General features: G+C 29.5%; 1 protein-coding gene across 1 annotated transcript in view; it reads left to right on the top strand.

Moving 5' to 3' along the window:
- Window positions 1–16521, top strand: part of nompB (intraflagellar transport protein 88-like protein nompB) — a 45537-nt gene that overhangs the window by 15977 nt on the left and 13039 nt on the right. Inside the window, exons 7-10 of the mRNA XM_075359058.1 lie at window positions 1684–1802; window positions 11238–11385; window positions 12588–12784; window positions 14911–15097. Of these exons, the coding sequence (XP_075215173.1) occupies window positions 1684–1802; window positions 11238–11385; window positions 12588–12784; window positions 14911–15097 (651 nt within the window). The remainder of the gene's footprint in view (window positions 1–1683; window positions 1803–11237; window positions 11386–12587; window positions 12785–14910; window positions 15098–16521) is intronic.

The following is a 16521-nucleotide window of genomic DNA, read 5'->3' as shown; positions in this document are numbered from 1 at the left end:
ATATTTGTAACGCACAACAAAAAATTGTTTCACAAAAAGTTTGTTTACGTCTCACATGATAATAGATTAAATAAATAATAGATTCAATAATAGATTAAATATATAAATAGCTAATATAAATCAGCTGTTCATATAACAATATGTTTACTAGTAACTTTTCAGAGATGCCACTTGGCTGCAGAAAAAAACTAGTTTCATTACTTTATTTACAGACGTCGTAAATATATAGAGCCATAATTGTATGTGTTTTATTGCATGATGTATAAAGTCTAAAAGTGTTTTTCTACCTCTTAATATACTTGATACGAGCACTGTTCACAGCCTTACAAATATGAAACCAACAATTCACCTCATTTCACACTCTGGCAAGCATGTCTGCAGGAAGTGCCTCTATGGCTGCTGTTATTCTGGTCAGGAGGCAAGTGACTTGATTTTTTTCTTGGTATAAGATGTCTTTTACATGGTTCCAAAAGAAGAAATCCATCAGCATCATGTTGGGATGTTGAAGTGGCCAAGCAATGAGAACTTCTCTGTCTATCCAGCCTTCTGGGTACCTGTGGTTGAGCACAGTCCACACAATTTCTGCATGATTTGGAGGGTATCCATTCTGTTGGAAAGTTAAGCCTTCTGTATTTTCAATCTTTGGAAACACAAAATTCTTTATGTTCCAGTACACTATGCCTGTAATAGTCAACTTATGGAAAAGATTGCCAAAAAATTTGATTATGCATGATAATAAAACCAGACATTCACTTTCAGACAGTTATGCATGAATTCCACCAATTTGTGTGGATTTTCTTAGCTCCATTCTCAACAGTTATGGCAAGTTATTAGGAACATGAGATATTGGTTAATCAGAAAGTAAAATGTGCTGCAGGTAGGTTTCATCAGCAGAAATGAAGTCTAACATAGTTGTTAGAGATAAAATCTTTGTGGTTGCAGTTTTTAAACACAAAGTTTCAATTACTTGCGAACATCATGGACATGGCTTTTAGGAATGTTTCGTTAACAACTAATACTATAAACTGAACGGTTTAGACTTTGTTGCAAAGACAGATTTCTTTGTTTTCAGCACTTATTTTAGGCCTATCTGGTGAGTGTCCTTTCAAAACATTACTAGTTTTGAAAAGTTGTTCACATCACTTATTTATGCTTTTGTCATTCAGAGAATTTCTGATATACTCATGTTTGTTTGTATGACTGTTGTTGATTTTGTTTGTGTGAACCAATACTCACGCTGTGCTTTCTCTTGTGATGATACCATGGTACTGAATCCTAGACTCATAACAGCTTGGCCTGTGCAACAGTCTAAAATAGCTGCTATCTGACTGAGAATGTATAAACTAAAACTAATTGTTCTGTTGCTTCAAGATTATATGTAAAACACTATTAATTGCTGCAAAATAAAAGCTATGTTCATTCTTGACACCCCAGAATTCTTTTTTTGGACATATGATATATATATATAGATGCTCTTCCAGTTGCAAACAGAAAGTTTATAATCTAGTTTGTATCTTACAAGTTTAGTCTCCAGTAAGCACTTTTACCGCATTGAACACTTAACTCTTTATTACTTACTTTGCTTACACATATAATTTTTTTCTTCATTCAAGAAACATCAATGAAGAGTTTAAGAGAAATAAATGATGAAAGAATTGTCTAATGTAGTTTATAATTTGATAGGTTTTCACTTAATTGTTTGCTATTATGCTTTGGATGAAAAAGAAAAAATGAAACAGGGATTCCAAATGCTATTAGAAGTTCCACTAGATATTGATGAAGACAAATATATTTCTGCAACTGTAAGTGAATTTATTATTATTATTATTATTTTTATTATTATTATTATTTTAATATACCAATAACATGTTTTCATATCTGTGGTAGTCCATATTTATTCCTTTCACAAAAATGTAATGTTATTTTAAAATTAATTAATTTACTTTCAGAAAAAAGTACTTCTAATAGGGTGTAATAATTTTATTTTGCCAAACTCAGTTACAGTGTTTTACAATTTCATGTGAGATAAAACTCTAAAATAATTTGGTATATTTAATGGATGTTGATAATTATACATACATATACTAATAGTTGACATATACAGTACAAGTTTAAAAAATATATATTCATAAAAAATATCTTGTCAAATCTTAGTTAAAAAATAAAAACTAGTTTGGAAAAAATAACATTTTTGTTTAATTTAAATTTTATTTTAATTATAATCCTCCAGTTTGACCAAACGTTTTTAACCATTCATTGTAATAAAGCATGAAATTTTAATAAACTATTCTTTTCTAAGTCATTGTTAAATTGGTCATTGGACTAAACAGAGGATTATTTTAAAGCCACTATTTTACTGACAAATAATAATATATTTTTACAATTATATTTAAATTTATGTAGATGTGCACATCCATGTGTAATCATTTGTGGGTATATTTAAAGTTTTTCTCTTTTACATAAATAAATTATTGAAAATAATTACAGCTTTATAACTTTAACATATAGTAATTTCATTTAATAACAAAAACTAATCAATTTACCAATATTTCTTACCCATTGTGTAAAGGTATTCATGTTGTGTTTCAGAGTTTTCGTCATTATTGGGTAAAAGCTAAATATTCCATGTTTAGATTCATTGATTTATCATTGTGTAAAAACAGCAACATTTACAGTTTCTGAAGTGACTTCCTGCATATCGACCAACTTTCCTTTGAGATGAACTATAAAAGTTTAACACTTCTATATGTCATTTGATTATTTCGACTCGTAAACCATATATATATGTGAAATGAACTATACATTTTTTTATTTAATTCCTAATTCCGAGAATAAACATATCCCATTGGCAGGACTGATAACGCTGTGTCATTTAAAAGTACATGAAAATTAAACTTCTTTTATATTTATTTATTGCCTGCAACAGTTCTTGTGTCATTATTCAACAACTACTAGGAAATAATACAGTTTTCAAACTAAGTTTGGAGGAGTATGAATAGACTCACTCCAATCAGTTTCATCATGATTCAAATTAAAACATTCATCAAGCCATCAACATCACAGCAAACAGGATTGTTTTTCTTCTCAAAAAAAGAAACCAGATCTTTATGATGATGTCTGTACTGTGAAACCCTGACATCACATTGCATAACATTCCATTGCTGTAGTCTTGACCCTAGAAGTTCTGCCTTTTCGTTCGACAAATCAAGGTATCAAATGAGATCACTCAATTCCGCTTGACTCAGTCTGTGCGGTTTATCATCTTTTTTGTCAAAATTAGAGTCATGTGATGTGGAAGGCTTGTTGGGTTCTTTTTCCACAGTCTTAATTTTCTACTTCAAGTTCATAATTTTGGGGTAGAATAGGAACTGGTAAACTACCTGAATGTGGAATAGGTCAAATAGCAGATGGAAGATTTGGGTATTGAACTGTTCCTCTTTTCTTCATTGACAATCCTGTCTTTATAGGTGGAGTCAAGCAGAAATAGCAGTTATCTGTATGGTTTGTAGGCTCTCGCCAAACCATAGGCACAGCAAACACCATAGATCGTTTTTTATTTTTCAGCCATTTTCATAATATAACTGAACAAGAGTTACAACATATATATGGAGCCCATGACTTATCCTGGTTCCATACCTTCATACCAAAATAATGCTTATAAGCAGTTTTCACAAGAGGCGCCAGACTGCGTTTCTGTGACAAAAATGTTATTTCACTTTAAATATAACTAAAGTTATTCACTGAATTTACACATTCTCGTGGCATTTTGATTTAACAAATTTTTTATTTAAAAAGCACTTGAAATTACTGCACTAATTACAACACAAACAACATGAAAATCACAGTAACAATAGTAATAATTTCTGCAATCCACAAACAGCAGGAGAACGTTGTTTTATCATTTAACAGATGTGACAACCCCAAAAACAAAATTATCCCCAAACTAAAAATTTAGATCGAGTAAAAAATGACAATGTCATTTTATCTCCAAAGCAAGAGCTAGCTAATCAGTCATTTTTATAATGATTTTTGAATTCAGCAGATGGAAATACATAAGAATAAGCTATTTTTGGGCCCAAAACATTTTCATTTTTGGGTAGGATAATGATTCTCTTGAAACTCTTCTTTTAATGGGCCAAAAAGATGAAAATCGCTTGGAGCCAGGTTTGGACTGTATGGAGGGGTGGTTCAGCAGCTCAAAACCAAGATATTGAAGCCAAAGGACTGTTTTATTGGGCCTATGAAGTCGAGCCATATCCTGAAGCAAAATCACGTCTTTAGAAAGTCTACCGTGTCTTTTGGATTTGATTCTTTTCTTCAGTAAATGCAGTACGTCACAGTAGTTGTCACTGTTTACTGATTGACCTTTAGGTGTGAAGTAAACCAAAATTGCAGAATATCATCAGCATCATTACCTTTCCTGCAGATGTCTGAGTTTGAACTTTTCTGCGATGGGAGATGAAAGGTTTTTCCACACTAAACTTTATCGCTTACTATCAGATTCAAAGTGATGGACCCATGTCTCATCAATGGCTATTATTCGCTTAAGAAATTAGTCTCCTTCATCTTCATAATGTTTCAAAAGCTTCTGGGAAATTTTCAAATGATTCTCTTTATGGATGCTGGTCAATTGTCATGGAACCCAGCAAGCACAAAAGTTTAAAGAATCATGGATGATTGAAAATGTTGAGCCATAACTTATATTCAACTCACTTGCAGTGTCATCAACTGTAATTTGTCGATTAATGAAAATCATTTGTTTAATGACTTCAATGTTGTTGTTAGTCTTTGAAGTGGAAAGCCTATCTTGCCACTGTTGATCAGTGAGAGAAATCCTACCATTTTTAAAGCGATCAATCCATTCATAGATCTTGCTTATACTCAAACAACTCTCTCCATATTGCAGCTGCATTTGATGAATAATCTCTGCTGTTTCACCCCTTCTGAACTGAGAAAACGTATCACTGCTTGCATTTCTTTCTTGGTGCAATCAAACAAAGGAGCATCCATTTTAAACAGACTTTTAAACACAATCACAAATAGCTAACAATGACACAATACTTTCAATAAGCAGCTGATAAAGGTTATGAGTTATAGCAAAACAATCATTGCTGCCATACATGTGATTCGGAGGGAAATCAAAATTTCCCTTTACTTTTTGACTTGCCCTTGTAGTACTGGATTATCATGTAAAAATTTTTTTTTTAACGTTATATAACAATATTATGTAAAGTATAAAAGAAGTATAAACTTCTAAAATAATGAAAGTATATTATGATTCTGATCAGAAAACTTTATTTATTTGATTTGAATCTTGAATGCATTTATTTGTGTACATCATGATACTATAACATTATAATTCAGTATGGACTATAATAGAGAGATACTTGCATTTGATTCATGGAATTTAGTTATGCAAAACTGTTAATGGTTTACAGCAAGTATCGGAAATGACCACTTTCTTGAAGGCAGATCTGAACCTTTCACACTGTATTTTTTGACACCCTTTGTAGGATATCAGAGCTAATGGAATTCATCTCTTACTCTTACTCTTGGTTACATAATGGTATGTGTTCTAGGCAAATGATGTACACGATAAAATGACCTCACTGTAATTATGTATTATCTCTTTTCAGCAGTTTGCAGCATAGATTGTGACTGATTGTTATTAAACAAGGTCATATGTACAATTCCTTTTTGTTGTGAATTTTTAGTATTTTATTCCTTATTGTATAATATGCTGTTTTCTAAGCAAGAGTGTATAGTAAAAATAAATGATTTTTGATGTGACCTACATTGTTGTTGTATTTGTACATAACATTATTGAGTTCAGTGGATTTATATCATTGCATTCTTTACTGTGGGAGTGAGTTAACTTTTCATTTATCATTCTGCTTCTTTTGCTAACAGTATTATGTTGACCTTTGCTGAATAAGATTTTTAGAAACCTGTTCCTACATTGTAATGCATTCTTAAATGCAATTATGCCTCTACTGGAAAATAAACCTTGTCAACTTCATTTCTATTCAAATATTTGTAAAAAAAATTCTGCTAGATATCATTGTTGAACTTCAACCACATCAAATTATTTAATATCTTTTTTAATTTATTTATAAAGCTACAATATGAAAATTTTGTAAAATGGTTAGCATTTTTAACAGACCTCAAGAAGAGGTTGTCAATTAAATACCTGTATGTATTTTTTTTAAACATTTGTATAGCAGAGCCATTCTAGCAAGGTGCTTTTTCCTGTTTACAGCTGTACATCGACTCCCCTCTGCTAGTGCCTTGCTATAACTGCTTGGCTATACATGTATTAATCAAATGGTCCGATTATGTGACTCATGATTCATAGAAACATTTCCTCTAGTGGATTCATAAGTTTTCCACATAACTTAGGCAGAAAGCTTTTTAAAAAAATGTTAACATTCATAGAAGGTTTGGGAAAAATATTTTTAATTTGTTTTTTGTAGTCATCATTGCTTAATATCATAATGCAATAGTTTAACAATGAATATCTTACTGTCCAATTAGATTTAGATATTTAAAATGTTTTCACTCAAAAACTAGTTGGAAAAAACTTAAGATACAAAGTATTACTTATTGTGGCATATCAGTCTGAGATCATACTTGGTAGCTGACATTTCTTTGCTTTGCATTTCTTTCGTATTTTTATTAAGATGTCAGCTTTTTGTTATCACATTTACTGTGAATTAGCTTTTATCAGTCAGCAACATTTTTTTAGGTTTATTGATATTTTAAATAAGAATAAGACAAATTTCAATTTAAGGAATAAAATTGAATAATAATACTTATCAGTTCTTTAAATCTCAACTTCTTAAATAGTTAGTGTGTTGGTAGTTGTTTTTAATTTGGCACTGAATAAAAGAATTGAAAAACTATTATTTTTAAATTTTTTAATCTCTATTTCTTCAGTCAATTTTATCATTTAAGTTTATTTTATTGTGATTAAGAAGTTTTTCTCATTAAATCATTTATTAGGTTTCAGACTTGATTGTAGATGAATATCTACAATATTCATATCAATGTATTGATAATCTCCTCATTTTATGAGTATAACAATCATATCCTATTAACTGACCATATAAATGACTAAACAATAATGAGATGTAAAAACCAGTTTAATCGTTTCTCTTAAGATGCTCTGTAGTGAAACAAATTAACTTTAATATTGCATCTCTATCAAAATTATCTAATTAAGTATAAATTTTATTATATGTGTACTGCTAGACCGATTTACTGAATGCTTTTAGTAAAGCAGATTTGGCGCATTTATAATATAAGAACACAAATATCTTTTAAATATTCAGTAAATTTTTCAAAGTCTAAAAGCCAAAAAAAAATTTATTTGGTATCACATTGGTAATATGTACACCCTCTTATTAATATGGTATTAAATTACATAACTAGGAATTATTTTTTGTTACTTAAAAATTTTTGTAGATCAGTGTGATGAAATACAGTTTAAATTTTTATAAAAACCTACATTAAACAAACCAGTCACTTTAAGAGGAGAGGTGAACATATGGTGAAATGAAACATAATTCCAAAAAGATAAAACCATATTACCATGTAATTAAAAAGTGATTTTTTTATTATTATTTTTCTATTTTTGGTCTGCAGTATGATACTTTAGAAATGTATTAATAAATTACATGAAAATTGTGCATTGTGCTTCCAGTAAATCTTTTTAGAGCTAATTATGAAATTCTTCAGTGGAGCAATAGTGTTAACATTATTTATGGTACCTGCCTAAAGTGGTTGAAACTCTGGGTGGTTAAACTGTAAATTTGCTCTATTTTTGTTCATTTTTCAGTGTTATTTATTGTAAGTTTATATTTGTAAATTTTATATTGTTCAAGAGTGTTGATTTCATGACTTTTATTACTATATCTAAAACGTGTTTTTGTGTATGTTATGATTAAATTTCTTTATGTATCCAATTTACATTAAGTTATTGGCAAAAGTTGATTATGTTGACCTAAATGTGTTGTTTGTATCTCAGGGTGAATATACATCCAGTCCATCTGATGTTATGTAGTTGCATTTTTTTAATTGTAATTCTGGGTTTCTTTTTTGTCAGATATGTTTTGTTAGTTTGGTATGTGATTCTGTATATTGTATTTTCAAATCATCACATAGAAACTAAATTTGTATTAAAAACATAAACATTTAAAACATAGCTTAGAGAACCATGATCCCAACACACATTAAGGATATAAAATATATAAATGCACTAACCTGACAAAACAATAAATCAAATAAATAAACAATATTAATGAAATTTCTTGAATATTAAAGATGTTTCCTAACCACCATAAGGTGAGCATCATTAAATACCACATGTACAGTGACGGGTTTCACAACTATTTCACAGGATGATAAGGTCTTAAATAGAGACAGTCTTCAAATGATTACACTGGACAACATAAAATTTGGAACTGAAAAGGCAGGAAGTGGCAGCATTTTATATGCTGAATCTATGTATGTAATCCGAAACAATCCATCACAACATTCTTAAGTTACAACCCCTTAAATTTATTTGATCCATCATTCATGGAACAAACAATACAAATAAGTTAGTTCGTCTGTATGTTTTTGAGTATTCACATCTGACTTATTTTATGATGCATGCTGTAGACCTATATTTGATATATAACAGTTGAATGATGTCATTTCATGTCAAGCCGGACATGTATAGACATGTCAATGAGTCAGGTAGAGTAATTTAATGTGATGGAATTTTCTTCAGTATGAGTTCAATTCTTGGTATGACTTACTGTGTTCTTTAATTGTAATGGTTTTATCATATACATATTATAAAGATATTTCATAAGTGATGCCATAAATTTTGTGAAAGATTTTTATGACTGAACAACTTTTGGTATTATTTTATTGAACATAAGATTTGTTAAGTTGTGCATGCCTGTACATGGTCACATCTGTACGTGTGTATTTGTGTGTGTGCATGGGTGAGTGGGGGAGTGTGTATGGGGATTTGTTCCATGCTGTTTTATTGCACTCCATGGTAACAGTTTTCAGTAATTTAAGTAATTAAGTATTTTTAAATTAAAACCTAATTATTTTTATAATTAAGTATTTCTGTAATATTTCAGTTTACATTAAAACATTTTAAATGTAAACTTTTATATGTTATATTACATTTTCTGTAATTCATTAAACATTTTAAATTTTACAGTTAATAAAAATCAGGCTTATAAAAATTCTCAGAGTATTTTTTGTTATGTTTGCGGAGAATTCACCACGAAAAGTCAATGAAAACAAATATCAATCTGCTGAAAACTGCTTACAAACATTATTTTGACTGTCCTGTAGGAGACCAAGATAAATCTTGGGCTCCACATGTAGCATGCATCAAATGCTACATTAAACTAACCCAGTGGTTAAAAGGAAAAAAGAGCATTTGTCTTTTGGCGTACCTATGATTTGGCAAGACTACTAACCAGACTACTAACCATTATGGTGACTGCTATTTTTGCTTAATAAATGTTACTGGTTTCAATTCAAACAATAAAAGCATACTGCATACCCAAATGTTCATTCTGCTATGAGACCAGTACTTCATGGTGTTGATTTACAGATTCCGATTGCTCCAACTTCTTAGAAAGAGATTTCTGATTCCCCAGAAGGCTCAACCAATGAATCCTCAACTACAATAGATGTTAATTACATTCCAGAAGAATCAAATACTGAACCTCACCTCATCACAAAAGCAGAACTGAGCGACCTAATTCATGACTTGTATTTGTTGAAATAACATGCAGAACTCCAAGGTTCACATTTTAAAGAATGAAATTTATACTAAAATTTGTACTAGGATACTAAAATTTCAGAATATAGAAGTCAAAACCAAATTTACTGAAATACTTTAGAAGAGATGGTTTAATTTGTTCCTGCCATGATATTAGGGCGCTAATGTCTGAACTGGACAATGAATATGTTATTCATGTTTAGCATTTATTTATAGATTCATCAAAAAGAAGCTTAAAAACAGTATTGTTGCATAACTCAAATAAGTTTTCTTCTATGCCAGTAGCACATGCTGTAGGAATAAAATAAACATAGGAAAATATGTCCAAAATTTTAAAATCTATTTAGTATGATGAACACTCATGGTGAATCATTCCTGACCTGAAAGCAATAAGGCCTCTTCTCAGTATCCAGTGGCTTTAAAAAATATATGTGTTTCTTGTGTTTGTGGGATAGTTGGGCTACAGATAAACACTATGCAGTTAAGACTGGCCAAAAGAGATCAGTTTACCCCAAAGGAAAGAAAAGGAAATTCTTGTCAATATTCTCCTTGTTGAAGCAGATCGTATTACTTTACCATACATAAAACTAGACCTGATGAAGAATTTTGTAAAAGCATAAGATAAAGATGGAAATAGCTTTAAATATTTAGCTGAGGTTTTTTCACAATTAAGTGAAGCCAAATTAAAAGAGGGATTATTCACTGGGCCACAAATAAAAAAATTAATTCGTGAAAATATATTTGAAAGCAAACTGAATCCTAAAGAATTAGCAGCATTGAAGTCATTCAAAATGTCATTACTGGTTTTCTAGAAAACAAAAAAAACCTGAAAACCATGATCAGCTTATAAGTGAACTACAAAATTTTAGGCTGCAAAATGTCACTGAAAATTAATTTTTTACATTCTCATTTGGACTTTTTCCCTTTAAACTTGGGTGACGTCAGCGACAAACAAGGAGAAAGGTTCCATCAAGACAGAGTGCAGATGGAACAATGTTATCAAGACAGATGGGATGAATATATGATAAGTGACTACTGCTGGATGATAAAAAGAGAACACTACACTAAAAACAAAAGGAAAATAAGAAAAAAGAAATCAAGATAAACGTAAATGTCTGCAAAATAAAGGTAGGAATTTTAATTGCAATTATTATTATTTTTGTATTCTATTATTTAAGAAGTTTCTCAATATTTTAAAGGGTCATAACTAAAAATCTGAGGAAGAAAAATTGATTTCATTTTAAGATTCAACCTAAAAAATACATTCTAATTCACCTACTTTTATCTCAGTTTCAAATTATTATTTTTTTGACCACGTTATGAATAATTATTTTATAAAGTTAAAGATTCTACTAATTATATAAACTTAGTAATTTACTTAAAAATTTGAAAAAAAATAATAGTTATTATATCTCCTAGAATAATTTTTTTCTTCTGATTGCAGGATGATATTACTGCTAATCTGTTACTTGAAGTTATACGTAATGATAGTCTTCATGAACTGGAACGAGAAATGAAGCGGCTTGCAGAAAGAAACATTTTAACTGCAGCAAAACTTATTGCTCCTGCCATTGAGGATAATTTTAGTGCAGGTTATGTAGCTTTAGATTCAGTACTAATTGAATATACTGAGGCAATTTTTGATTTCTGACTTTGATTGCATTTTATACTCTGTAATAATATTATGACTTTAGATTTGACTTTTTAGATTGAAACAATTTTTTATTTCTGATTTTGACTGCATTTTATACACAGTATTACTTTAGATTTGACTTTTTAGATTGAGACAATTTTTTATTTCTGATTTTGACTGCATTTTATGCTCGGTATTAATATTATTACTTTAGATTTGACTTTTTAGATTGAGACAATTTTTTATTTCTGATTTTGACTGCATTTTTAACCTGTTTCCTTTCATAGCTTGTTAATAACTTTCCTTGGTTTAGATGTCAATCTACTGAAATTTTACAAAACAGTGTTAATAGTATCAACAACTAAGGTAAATATTCATTTGACAATATCTCTTTTGTGGGCAAGTAATTGCAGTTAGCTTAAACCTATTTAAATAAGTTGACTTCAAATTAATTATTATTACCTTACCTAATATTAAGGACCAGTCTAATTTTAACTTTAGTTATTATTGTGTGTATCAGTTTTTGTAAAATAAAAGCTTAACATGTGAAAATTACCATACCTGACTCATCTATGAACACAGAATCTTTGAATGAAAAGCTGAGAGTCATTTATGATATAGATGAGTAATATTCTTTTGTTTGCAAATTTTTCCTGTACATACATATACAAATGATATTTTTATATTTTTGAATAAACAAAGATAATATGTTAATCTGCCAATGTTTAAAAATTTTCCTCTTGTATTTAGTTACTATAATTTAGTACCTTTATCTTTATTTTTATCAGGAAAATCTAGTATAATATGTATTTTGTGCCACATGAATCTCAATAGAAATTAATAATTTGATTAATTTTTATAAATTACTACACCTTACATTCAGAACTGCTGTTTCATTGTTTAATATTGGTGTTTAAACAGCTTTGGCTGTTATTTTATCCTTACTTTAAACCCTTTAACTTTTAGAATGTTGCTTCCTGAGACATTTTGGAGAACAATCAGGTGGTATAAAATCCAATTAACATTTTACCTAGGACTTAGCCATCTCTTTTTTTTTAGTATCTTAGTGACAACAGACTCTTGTTTTAAGTAGCACACTCAAACTTAATGTAGATGTTGTGAAACTGCTTTATTTGCTAATTTTGTTTTTTCTTTTCGTAGGTTACAATTGGTGTGTTGATGTAATAAAAAATTCAAACTATGCACCTCTTGCTGGTGATTTAGAAATCAATAGAGCAGTGACGTTTTTAAAGCAAGGAGATCTTCCTCAAGCTCTGGAAACATTGCGAGCATTTCAAAAAAAAGAAAGTAAAGTAGCAAGTACTGCTGCTGCAAATCTTTCATTCATTCACTATTTGGTATGATTGTTAGAAAATATGTTGATTAAATTAAAAATTATTAAACTAAATGTAATTGCTGCAAATATATAATCACAAAGTTACATAAGGTAGTATAAATAGTGATTGTTTACCACGGGAGCTTTCCTGTGTGGTTAACAACATTGTCTAAAACCTCACAATATTTAAATCAAGTTATAAAATGTAACAAAAAAAAATTATATACCATATTTATTCACATAAGTCCTGCAGAATTTTTCATGATTTAGAATTTCAGGGTGCGGTTTTATTCAAATCATTATAATGAATGAGTAATTATCAGTGCATTAATGATTTATTATATCTGATTAAGTACAATGTAATATCATTAAATTTTATCATTAAGTTAAAATTAGCAAGCATTTATTTTTTAATTAATTAAGAATAATTAGTGTGTTCTTTCATCAGAAGATTATCATCAGCATTGAAAGTATCATTTACAATATTGTCCTTTGACATCACATTGTTCTCACATCCATTACATAAAAAAAAATGTATCCTCACCCAAGTTCAAATTCTTCCCTTTCCTGGAGCTCAAATTCTCTTAAAATATCTTCCATCAATGCAAATAACTTTTCCATTTAAAAAAATACTGATTCAAAAATAGGGAAAAGCTCATAAACAAAAAAACAAAACAAAACAGTCACAAAAATTATTATTTTACAAGCCAGTTTCCTATGTGGCTGTGACTAAAAGGTTATACAACACATAAGCAAAGATGAATTTTATTATAATATCTGCCTCTGCCACTAGAGGAAGCATACAAGGAAAGGTACTGAAGCTTATTATGATGTGACAATAGATAGAACTTTGGTAGAGCAAACATTGTGAAGCTCATGTCAGATATGAAGCCACCTTGTATGTTAAGGGTTAATACTGTTATGTCTCTATTATTAGTTCTTTATTCTGTAACAAAATACCAAAAATGAAATATATTGAATGAAACATTTTTTTTTGTTTTTCATTAATTTCAAAAGTAGCTAGCAGATGTTATGTGGTGGCAGGGCTTATGTGAATAAATATGGTAGTTTGTCTTACCACTGAGGTAGCCATAATTCCCTTTAAATGAAGAGAATTAGTAATGTAAAAATGCAAATTAGTAATGTAAAATTGCATAAATATTATTATTAAACATATGAGTAAACACTTTGAACATAATTATTAAACATATGAGTAAACACCAAAAAAATAACAAAAAATCTCAGTTTTTAATTATTCATGAACCCTTATATAAAAAAATTATTAAAATTAACAATTATTTTTTGTCAATAATAGTGAAGCTATTATTGAATTAGGGTCTGGGTCGGCCAGATAAGGCCCTTTACAGAATTTTTTCTTCAAAAAAACAATTATGACGTAGTTTGCTAAACTTTTCTGGCAATGTGGCTGAGAGACTCATAATTTATTTCCTTTTAAATGATATGAATTAAAATGACTAATATTTCTAACTCTTTTCTAAACTTTCAACCATTGTCTGGTAGCTCAATCACACCCAGATAACAAAACAAAAGTTTCTCAATAAAAAAATCTCCCTTTTAGCAAACTCACAAGCAAAGTAATAATCAAGACACAAGTGGAGTATATTCTTTTAAATATAGTCCAAAAGAACTATTACTTTTGATTACCTTATGTGCATATGCATACTTTTGATTACCTTATGTACATACACATAGTAAATTGAGTTTGTTTGAATCACTGGGTAATAGATTCAGGTTGGAGAATACCAATTCATTTATATAATACAGCACCAGAAATTTTCCTATTAATGAAATCATATTTTTGTTTTATTATATCACATTAATGGAAAGTTGATCTTACAAACTATTAGTTATTATACTTATGAATGGACAAATTTGGAAACATATTGTTGTGATGAGTTTTAATTCTGGGTTGGATATTATCAAAATATAAGAAGCATTGTGTAGAAAAATATGAGAAAAATGTTAATCCAAGAAATATAAGAGGAGAAGGATAAGGAATTAATGAGGTCTCCTTAATCAATAGGGTTAAGTTGTAAATTACAAAGTAATGCAGACAACCTCTTGTTTCAGGTTTGCTACAGTTTATAAGATTTAGTGATAATCAGATAAATGTTAACTTTTTTTCAGCAAGGTGACTTAGATCAGTCAGAAAAATGTGGAGAATTGTCTAAAGAAGCTGACGGTTATAATGCAGCTGCATATGTTAGCCTGGGTAACTGTAGTTTCAGTAAAGGAGAGCTCCAAAGAGCTAAGGAATTGTACACTATTGCATTAGAAAATGATTCTTCATGTATTGAAGCTATTTATAATCTAGGTTAGATAATATTTTTTAATTAAGTTATTCTATAAATGTTTCAAAATTTACCAAAATTTAGATGAAATTTCAGTTTTTTTTAATGATTATTATCAAATTAATTGTCAATTGTTCTAAGTGATGAATTAAATTAGTGTAAGGCAGCAACAGAATAATTATTTTTAACAAAAGTAAGGAACAGGTTGGTCATTTTAAAATAAATGGAAAGAAAATATTTTTGTTTTGAATTAGTCACCAATTTGTTTATATTGAAGAAAGTGTGCTTACTTTATGCCCTGTGTATCAAAATATTCTGTTACTGGAAGATACAAGCTCTCTGATAATCAACTTCTTGAATTACCGAGAACCAAGACAGTAGCTGAGATAAAGTAAAATATAGAAATTACTAGGTGTGAGGTTAGTCTACAAGAGATTAGGCTTATCAGATTAGCTTAGTCTACAAGAGATTAGGCTTATAAGATTAGCTAACTCTTCTGCTTAGATAAAGGTCTGCATAAGCTCAAAATGAAGAATTCCTGATGTCAACATCCTACATCACCAGTTCTGAACAGCATGACTAATCTTTAAACTGTCTTCTGTTGTTGTAACATTATGTGGCTCTATACACTTCACTAAATTTGCATCTTTTTGATTCTAAAAAAAGTTAAAAAACATTCCATGATATTCATGCTGCTTAGGTTTGCTTTTAATTTTTTATTTGTCTTAATGTAGTTGATTGCTCCTAGTACATGAACTATTGTTTTGACCCATTGATGTAATGTATTAATAAAGTCCATTATTAAATATCCAACATTTAGGTGGATCTGATAGCTTCTAGTTGAAGTTTAGGTGAAAATATAACAAAAATCATTGTCCAGATGGATAATACTCATTCCAAATTAATTGTTAGCATTAGTGATGATGCCTGGATCCAGGAGACACTGTGTAACCCACAAGGTTGGTTTAGTGGTGAACATGTCATTGCAATTCAGCTGATTTTGAAGTTGAGAGTTCTAAAGTTCAAATTCTAGTAAAGCCAGTTACTTTTATACAGATTTGATTACTACAAAGTGGATACTAATATTCTTTGGTGGTTGGGTTTCTATTAACCATACATCTCAGGAATCATCGACCTGAGACTGTACAAGATTTCACTTCATTTATGTTCATACATATCATCCTCTGAAGTAATACCTTATGACAGTTCTGGAGGCTAAACAGAAAAAGAGAAGAGACAATGTGTGCTCTCTTCTGGATGACTTCCAAGAAGTTTAATAAGTATTGAGATATATCATGTGATAATGTATTCAATAAATTTAAGGATTGTACAATTTGTAAATAAATAAGGGTTCATTATGCAAACATCATGATGAAGACAGGATTAGTGACTAATGTTGCAACATATGATCTTTAAACATGTTTATTTTCAACATTGGTACATTTTT

This window comes from Lycorma delicatula, chromosome 3, assembly GCF_047948215.1.
Source record: "Lycorma delicatula isolate Av1 chromosome 3, ASM4794821v1, whole genome shotgun sequence".
NCBI lineage: Eukaryota > Metazoa > Arthropoda > Insecta > Hemiptera > Fulgoridae > Lycorma > Lycorma delicatula.
Note: the sequence above shows the minus strand (reverse complement) of the source record. Positions and strands in the feature narration are given on the sequence as shown.